This window comes from Alosa sapidissima, chromosome 5, assembly GCF_018492685.1.
Source record: "Alosa sapidissima isolate fAloSap1 chromosome 5, fAloSap1.pri, whole genome shotgun sequence".
In the NCBI taxonomy this organism is placed as follows: Eukaryota; Metazoa; Chordata; class Actinopteri; order Clupeiformes; family Clupeidae; genus Alosa; species Alosa sapidissima.
The window spans coordinates 26,703,281-26,713,280 of NC_055961.1; the positions used below are offsets into that span (position 1 = coordinate 26,703,281).

The 10,000-nt window shown below is 42.1% G+C and overlaps 1 protein-coding gene across 1 annotated transcript in view; it reads right to left on the reverse strand.

Annotated features, from left to right (window-relative positions):
• The window catches only part of LOC121709755 (homeobox protein PKNOX2-like), a 61,530-nt gene that overhangs the window by 26,450 nt on the left and 25,080 nt on the right, over nt 1-10,000 (reverse strand). The window contains exons 2-3 of the mRNA XM_042093359.1: nt 2,240-2,346; nt 138-274 (exon numbers count right to left, since the gene is read on the reverse strand). Coding sequence (XP_041949293.1) covers nt 138-274; nt 2,240-2,326 — 224 coding nt within the window. The 5' untranslated portion in view covers nt 2,327-2,346. The remainder of the gene's footprint in view (nt 1-137; nt 275-2,239; nt 2,347-10,000) is intronic.

Sequence of the window (10,000 nt, forward strand, 5' to 3'; positions counted from 1 at the left end):
AAAAGAGAGGAGAAACCAACCCGACTTGAAAGGAAGCGAACAGGCAGATGTGTGTGTACGTGTGTGTGTGTGTGTGTGTGTGTGTGTGTGTGTGTGTGTGTGTGTGTGTGTGTGTCCGGGCAGCTCCTGGGCCTCACCTGTAAACAGCTCGTTTGTCCGACTCCAGCTGCGCCTGGGGGTCGAGGGTCACGCTCACGGCGGGGGTGGCGGCCGCCGCCGAGGCCGGGATGTGGACCTGCTGGGCCTTGGAGTTCTGTTGGGTTGTTCCCGTCATCTAAAGGGCGCACAGAGAAAGAAGCTCAGAAAACCGGCATAACAACACTCCAAAGTTCCAAACAAACCGTCGCACCAGTGTAATGCAGGCAAACCGACTTTCTCGACTTCCCTGTTACTCTCCACGCGTGTGTCGCTATCGCTAGTTCCCACACAATACAAGCGATGCTATCAGGCAGCTGGCCCAATGCATCTGACTGATCTTGGATTAAGGCTGTTTTGTTGTTAAGTATGTGATAGAGATGTTTGTATTAGAGTTATACTGTGTGAAATTATTCCCTTTATTGCTTGTTTTTCTTGAAAACCTCTGATATATTTCTGGGACTGATTTCCCTCTTTTGTAATAATGCATAAAACTTGCACATGGTGTTTTCTGTGCTTTATTGTTCTCTGTCTTCTCCCAAGCTTCTCTCTGGAGACCCCTGACAGTGACTTGGTAATTTGCCTGTGCGCTCCAATATATGCTGGGTCTCTATTTCTCTCTCACTCTCTCCCCTCTCTTTTCCCTTCACTCTCTTTTTTTCCCTCTATGACTTTTGTTTCTTCATTCTCTCCTCTCATTTGCTTTCGTCCTCTCCTTCTTCCTCTCTTTCTAATTTCTATCTCCCCTCCTCTCTCTCTTCTGTCCTTCTTACTCATCAACACTCTAATGTCTCTTTTCTCTCCTTCTCCCCCTTCCCCTCTCCCTCTATTTCCCTCTTTACCCATCTCTCTATTTACCCTCTTTCTTCACTCCCTCTCTCTTTCCACTCTTTTCTTTTCTCTCTCTCTCTCTCTCTCTCTCTCTCTCTCTCTCTTGTTCCCCTTTTTCTCTCTCTTTTCCCCATTCCCTCTCTCTCTCATTCCCTCTCTCATGTTTTCCCTCTCTGTTCTTCCTGATGAGCTTTTGAAAATGAGGCCCCACCTCCCGCTCCGCAGCCCCCTCCCCTCCGCTCCTCTCCTCTCCCCCTCCTCTCCTCTCCCCTCCTCTCCCCCTCCTCTCCTCTCCTCTCTTCTCCTCTCCTCTCCTCCTGTGTGAGTTTGGAGGAGAGAGAGGGAAGCTTCAAGTCTTAATCCCGGCTCCAAATGGGAAATAAATTAGCTTCTTCACACTTAACTAGCTCTCATTTGCATGTTTTTGCGCTCCTGCTGCTCAGGATCCTTCCCCTGGCACTAATCCTCCGGGCGGAGGGAGGGAGACAGAGGTTGTGCAGAGAGGGGTGGGGGTGGAGATGGAGGTGTGGGGGGGGGGGGTGAAGCAGCGCAGTTACCCATACTGCATTGCTCTCCTCTCAAAGCCCAAAACATGAAAGGCAAAGGGAAACGTGTGGCTGTTTGAAGGTACACCTTAGACGTGCTACCAGGCTGTGCCCACTGGCATGTCCAGATGTGTGTGTTTTCATTCATCTCTGGGTATACATTTCCCCATGAGTGGCCACTGACTGATCATTTGGGTCAAATGAAAAGGGAAAAAAGAGAACAAATAGGGACAATTGTCAGGATTTCAAGTGGCATGCATTTAGCATGACAGTGAAACATCTGTGGCTAGATCGGTACTCAGTGGTTTCCCTGTGATACCATACAATGGCACAAACATTTTTGAAATAAAAAAGGTCATCAGTAAGTAATAAGTCACAAATCCCCAAGTTCATACTGGTGTCTATACCATGGACTATCTAAATGAGATTACATTAAATCCCCTTGGGGATCAATAAAGTACTCTATCTATCTATCTATCTATCTATCTATCTATCTACTGTAAAGATGACCAAATAGATATTGACATGTGGAATATGATTGAATGAACAGACCTGTGCATTTACATCATACTTCATGCATTCTTCAGAGTATTATTTAAAATGTAATATTAATATCATTACATATTTAAAAGATATGCACATTTCAAATGTATAGTGTCAAACATCTCTACTATGCAGCCTTTGCAATGTATGGTGTGATGTACGTGTATTATGTGTAGAGGGCTGACCTGTTGGCTCTCCTGGTACGTAGGTGGAGGAACACTTTGTGTGGCCATCATTGTTAGTGCTGGTGCTGGGGACACATGTTGCATCATGGGACCCGTTCACATGGAGACTGTGGAACAAACAGACAGACAGACAGACATGAAACACTACTGAACTGTACTGCCATATGTAGCGCTGCTCAACTGTCATGTTATTAAAAATAGATGTGAATTAGTTGTGAAACTTCCTATCTTATTTCACTGCCATACACAATAACTGTTCTACTGATATTATCAAACAGATACAATACAGATACAACAACTTATACAATAGAGTCAATACAAATACAAAAGTTACATAACATACATTTTTCAAGTTACATACATTAATGTTTTACAGTATGATGGACAGGTTCATTGCCTTGCCTGTAAATCACATTGTTGTTTTAAGTGATTTGACTAAGTAAATAGCGATGGCCTACATGAAGGTTAGTTTTTTTTGTTAGTTGAACAAAAGGGAACAGGTCTATTAAAAAGCACTTAACAGTTTTAATTACCGGTATACTTTTATATCATAGTTCATCAAGCAAAAATATGCAACACTATGACAGGCAGTTTCCATTGTTATGACATGTACTATTAATTTGTTTTATCTAAATTAATGAATTTACTGTATCATCAACTATATGTTTCCCATTAGATGTTTCTAAGAGAAGTAACTTCATTACTATATGTAAATATGTTCACTATAGATTCCATTTACTAAAGAAATACAATTTAAATAGATCGGTAACACTTCACGGTAAGGGTACATGAATTATCATGAATTCATGCATGAGTTAATTTATAATTTACGTATTACTTCATTCCTTGATATCTCATGAATCATCAGGAATATACATGAGTTCATAGTCTGTCATTCATGACCTCATACATGAACAACACATCAATTAAACCATTAAGTATGGTGAGTACATCATTATGATTTATGATTTATTAAGAATGATCATGATGATTTCTTTTTCTGTCAAAAAGGTTGTCATTTCAACAGAACTTGTTCAGTTCTTCAAACACATGCCATTGTTCACACTTTAGTTGAGGGGCCACAAACATGATGAACTCATCAGTAATTAACCTGACATACCTGTAATCATGATGATCATGCTTAAGAAATCATAAATCATAATGATGGACCCGCCGAACCTAATGCTTTAGTTGATGTTCATGCATCAAATCATTAATGAGAGACTATGAACTCATGTAAATTCCTGATGATTCATAAGATATAAAGGAACGAAGTAATGCATAAATCATAAATTAATTCATGCATTAATTCATGATAATTCATGTACCCTTACCATAAAGTGTTACCGATAGATCTAGTGATTACATCTGAACAAATATCCATCCCAGTCTGAGTCCAAAGAAATCTCCTGAGGAGGAGGCCATTGAGCAAGACAGGCCATGTGAGTCACGCATAAGACATAACCATGACCAAAGCTTCACTTCGACAAATCAATTGATATGCTTTCCTCACATTGTTTCAATGTGGCTGACAGTGCTGAATATCCAATGTCCACAGTCATTGGTACATCTGACTTTGATAAATAGTGATTTTAACTTCAGTCTGGGTCACGTCTCAAGAAACAGTGGCGAGGTGTTGAGGACACAGAATTATGGAATATGGGACATTTCTGTTGTTACCGGTCACAATTTAGGCCACAAGTTTCATTTCTTAAAAACTGGGTCAAACATGTCAAAAGTCTGGCAGCCTCAATATTAACTAAAACAACTAATCCAACCGTCAGGTGCTGCTATACTTTCAGTTTAAAAAATGATCAGCTCTGAATTTTCTCTCTCTCTCTATCTATCTCTCTTTCTTTCTCTATCTATCTCTCTTTCTCTCTCTCTCTCTATCATGATGCCCCAGTCTAGATGAGGAAAAATGGATCTCTTTCAAAAAACAATTACTTTGTGGATCACACACATGTTGCGCCATTGCAGATAGATTCGTTGTGAATGCGGTCAGTCAGACAGTCACCCAAAGCCTCCATTTGAAATTTCTTCTGGAGTTAAATCTAATGACAACAACACGACAGCAAACAAGCAGCCGGCGTCTCCCCTGCTAATCAGTAGGCCATCAGACCGTTGTCAGAGGGCTAATTAACACCGGCCAGGGTCAGCCCGGTCTCCAGCGACTCCACTCCGTTAGAAGCTTCCCGATAATTGGCCCCTTGTTGCAACACACAGACTCAAAGCCCCCTACCTGTGCTTCAACCCCTCTGGGGAAAAAACAACCCTTGCCTGTGTGGTGCTCATTTTGTTCTACCAGACCTCCTTCTCCATCTCAATTTGTGATATAAACGTATGATAACTATATCATATAATAGTTTGGTTATATATAGCACCTTTTAAGCATATGCACAAGCTACTTTCCGATCTTTAGGACAGTTATATACTGTAGATAAGGTATTTAGCAGACGTGTTACAGCAGCAACATAGGCCAACACAAATATAAAGACCACCGCCATTAAAAGCTGGGAAGCAAATGACATTCCTGTATGCCTGTATTGATGTTATCTGTGCCGTCTCTGTTAGCGGCCATGACTGTGCATACATTGTGGGAAACTCTGTAGCAAGTGACCTCTGCATACCCTGAGGTGACCCATCGGAGAGCGCGTCTTCCCCAGACAAACGGGACATTCGCTTGATTTTCCATCAGGCAAAGAGCTTTTGAGAGCCTTCATGGAGACGCACTACAAATATAGACACACTTTCCTCTGGGCATGTCATGGAAGAAGAATGTCTGACATGTCTGCTGCTCAAAACTAATTATCCCCACTGCATGCGTGGTTTCCCCTTCTGGCCTACAAAAATCTCACAAGTTCATTTTCTCAGGATATACGAGTAGTGATAGTCCAAGAGAGACACATCTGACTTCCAGTTCTAGACCAGATGTCATGACTGACACAGATTTCAAACCAACAAGGACCACATGGTCGAAATGAGACATCATCAGACCACCTTGGTTGCATTGGTGTTTGCCTGCTCTCTGTACCTCTGTAAACATCTGTACCTCAGATACTGTTTACATCCTAATTAACCTGTACCTTAATTAACAATAGACACCAAATTACACAGGTTTAACAGCAACACATCTGTTAGGAAAAACACAACAGTGTCATTAACAGTGTCCAAACACAGAGACTTTGTCCATGACAGAGCAAAACACTGGCCCTTACAGCAGACAACAAAAACAACGCAAGGCTGTGCATCTAAGTGATCGTATAATCAGAACCATCAACACTTCCATCTCTGTGTCAGACGTCGAAGAAATGCATGGAATTTTCCAGTGCAAATTGACTCTCGCTTCAAATTGCATATTTCATGAACCCCCAACCAAATCTTAAAAATTGAGGATGTTGTGTGTGTGTTTATGTGTGTGTGTGTGTGTGTGTGTGTGTGTGTTGTGTGTGTGTGTGTGTGTGTGTGTGTGTGTGTGTGTGTGTGTGTGTGTGTGTGTGTGTGTTTGTGTGTGTGTGTGTGTGTATGTGTGAGCGTGTGTGTGTGATTTGTATACTGATTATACTCCTTCCCTGTGTTCGTTCCCAATCCAAATGATATCAGCCGAGAGGCATCTTCACTGTTATCTGTTCTCATTTTAATTGCAAATGTGGTGACTGAGCTGGTAATTAAATGGAAAATTGCACATTAATTGATGAGACTAAAGATAAAGCAATTCCAATTATTGCACAGTATTTTAGGGTGCCTTACAAGTCTTGGTCCCCTGAGAAATGCAGTACCTGACAACACCAGTAAACACACGTAGGCACACACACTCATGCACACACACACGTACACACACACACAGGAGAAAGTGAGTGGGTCCTCAATGTACCTTTCCAATGAAGCATCGTACCCTTGGCCTAGATTGGTCTACAACAACCTCTGTCCAAGCAAGAACAGGAGGTCATGTATAAGAATAGATCTTAAAAAGGTCTAAAATTACAGAATAAGGTCTCTTACGAACTTCTTCACACAAAGTTGCACTGCCTGCTTCATAATGATGGCTATGATTTGACACTGATATTCATATCTAGCAGTGGTTGATCAATAAAACTTCCACTGGAGACTCTTCTAATGCAGTCTCTCAAAAAGCCTACATCCATCATCCATTCGTGTCAACGTGACCACAGCCACCATTGTTAGCCTGTCGGAGAGGAGAGCACCATTCACACAAGCGTGGGTTGGACCGCTGCTATGGACGAGATGGCTCACAAGACAGGTCTGACTACATGTCTCTCTTTCACACACACAGACTCACTCTCTCTCTCTCTCTCTCTCTCTCTCTCTCTCTCTCTCTCTCTCTCTCTTTCTCTGTCTCTCCCTCCCTCCCTCTCTCTCTCATTCTCCCCTGTTTGCTCTTCCCTAGTGTGAGAGTAGGATAAACAGAAACTAAGCAGAACCAGGTGAAGCTGTGTGGAGAGTGAGGGATGTGGCAGGATGTTTACTGGGCGCTCATCATTTAAAAGTCTGCCATATGTATGCAAGTTGAGGGGCATATCTGCCCTATAATGGCTTTATAAATACATGTTTACCACACACTCAAACACCAGACATTGGTGTAATTGAGTCTCACTCAAACCTACATGTACAATTTTCAGTGCTATGGCGGTGTGTAATAACTTTGGCCTTTCAATGCCAAACCCTATCCCTATTTTATTACCAGTGTATCAATAATAAATATAGATTCTGGAACATTATAGGACATTTTGTGGTCAGGTTGCAACTTGCAAGCAAACCTTAATTCTTGTTAGCCTGCTTAAGTATTGAATGCCCCACAACACACGCACGCACGCACACACACACACACACACACACACACACACACACACACACACACACACACACACACACATGCACACACAATCCCTAACCACTTGTTTAAATATCATGAATCCTAATACTCCATGGCCATGGCATTTTCCAGCATGAATAAATAAATCACATCTGAATCTATCTCCTCAATAGGAATCCCCTCTCTCTGGGATGACTAGCATGGGGCCAGACAGAGAGAGACAGAGAAGAGAGAGAGAGAGAGAGAGAAAGAGGTGATTTAACCAAAGAGGGGAGAGAGAGGGGAGAAATGTGGAAGGAGATAGAAAGAGATGGAGAGAGAGATAGAAGGTGGTGTTGAGAAGAGAGGGAGAGAGAGGAGGTGGTGTTGAGAAGAGAGAGGGAGAGAGAGGAGGTGGTGTTGAGAAGAGAGGTGGAGAGAGAGGAGGTGGTGCCAGAGAGAGTGAGAGACAGATAGAGAGGGTGGTGTTGAGAAGAGAGGGAGAGAGAGAACGAGAGAGAAAAATAGAAGGTACTGATTTACAAAGAGGGCAGAGGGAGGGCTGGAGGGGCTGAGGCCCTGGCTAATGAAGAGGGGAGAGGCTGGGCAGTGTGTCCAGGCCCAGAGGGGCCTGCAGTGGGCCCCACAGGCCAGCAGAGACCCCTGGGCCAGAGGCCAGGCGCTTCACTCAGCTCATTAACCTGAGCTAGCAGCAGGTGGCGAGAGTGCTAACACATACAGTACGCTAATGCTGCACAAAATATACTCACTCACTCACATACAGTACACACACACAGACAGACACAGCAGACACACACATGCAGACTCAGACATGCATGCACACACACAAAGGCACAAACACACACAGATATATGCATATCAAATATGCATCCAGATACAGACACACAATGCATCCAAATACAGACATACATTCACACATTCACGCAAGGAACACTCACACATATGACCATGCACATTTGCAGTCTAATGCAAACAAATTGTCGTTGATTCACAAAGATGTACTGTACAAACATAGAACAAACCCATTGACAAGAATGGGGAAACACTTTATAGACCCTTTCAAGAGAGTTTCATTATCAGCATCATAGTTGGCCCCACAAGGCTTCCGTTTTAACATTCCATATGTTATCTTAATGCAGAGGAAGTTGATTGGGAACCAAATAGAATGTTCAAGCATTGTTTTTGTTTTTATTGTTGAAAGGGTCTATAGACCCTTTCAAGAGAGTTCCATTATCAGCATCATAATTGGCCCCACAAGGCTTCCATTTTAACATTCCATATGTTATCTTAATGCAGAGGAAGTAGATTGAGAACCAAATAGAACGTTTAAGCATTGTTTTTGTTTACCTTGTTGAAAGGGTCTATAGACAAGTATACTAATTTTGTTGAAAGTACCCTGAAACAAGCAAACTACTTGCACCAGAAAACTGTCAAGTCTGCAATATTTAGTGCAGTATGTAGGTCACCTAGTCCTCATGCTATAGATATCCATGTTAGCCTTTTAGCAGTACTCCAACTTTCTCTCTATTTGTCTCTATGCTAATTATGGCTTTGGAAGTGTCTGATCTGGATTTGATTGCATCCGCTGTCCTGTTTCATAAAATTAGATTAAAGACTTTACTCAAACGGCTGATGCTGATGCTGAAACTAACTGTGTGTGTGTGTGTGTGTGTGTGTGTGTGTGTGTGTGTGTGTGTGTGTGTGTGTTTGTATGTGCGTTGAAATTTGGTGAGTCCCAGAGGCCCTTGGCCCACATGCAAATCAGCTCATTAGCATAGATAGATAAAAACCTATTCTTATGATTCACATATTTTAATATAAGGACTGTATGTAAATATGGGTGAAAGACATGCAAATCAAGTTGACTACTTCATAACAAATGATGCCTTTCATACATCCTATTTTTGTAAAATATATTCCTAAAAATTTAAAACAGCCTTTATAGACCCTCAAAGCACCACACAAGACAGTGTTATTGTTATTTGTTTTTCTATGCTGATTTAAAGAGTCCAATTCCCCTCTCCATTGACTTTCATCCTCAGTGCATTCTTCCTCTGGCACCTCAGCAGAAGTGGGTAGAACTAGGACATGCAGAAACTCATACTCATTCAAAACTGCTGATGGACCAACAATGACAGAACAATGATGGAACAGAAACTTGCAAACTACAGCAATGTATAGCAATTTAGCTATACAATAACGCATATTGCAAACTCTAGACCAGAGGTCTCCAACCTTTGACAAAATGGACATGGCTGAGAACCTTTTTTCTTCCAAGAGCTACTTTGACAAAATGGACATGGCCAAGAGCTTTTATGTTAGTAGCATGGCATGTATTCACATAGCTGATCTCCACCCAAAACCGCTGAATAAGATTTGTATGCTTTTTAAAGGTTCCTTTTTAAACTCATTTACCTGCTCTCTTTGTAGACTGTTAATTTGATTTCATAGGAATTTGAACATGTGAACCCAAGTGACTGGGTTATCAGATTTATGAACATCTTCCTCAAACTAGTGATGTAGTACTCGAGTCCGGTCTCGGACTCGAGTCCGGTCTCGAGACCAATTTCTGCTTTCTCGGTCTCGTCTCGGACTCGTTCCTTCAAAGACTCGGTCTTGACTCGGTCTCGGACCACAGTGGGAGGAGAAGGACTCGTAATTTCAGACCGAGTCCTCGAGACCAACGCATTTTTATGTTATAAAAAAACAGACAACACATAACAACAATAATAATAAAATGCAATGTTGACCGGCATTATTTGAAAATGACATCCCATGGTGCAATGCAAAGATACTGCCGTCAGAGCCGTTTATTTATCTCTATGGCTCTGCTGCCGGTGAGTGTCTGTAGGTCAGCATAGTCCATATTAAGACGTTAAGACTGCTCCTCTAAACAATTCCCAATCTAGCTTAGTCTGTAGGCCTAA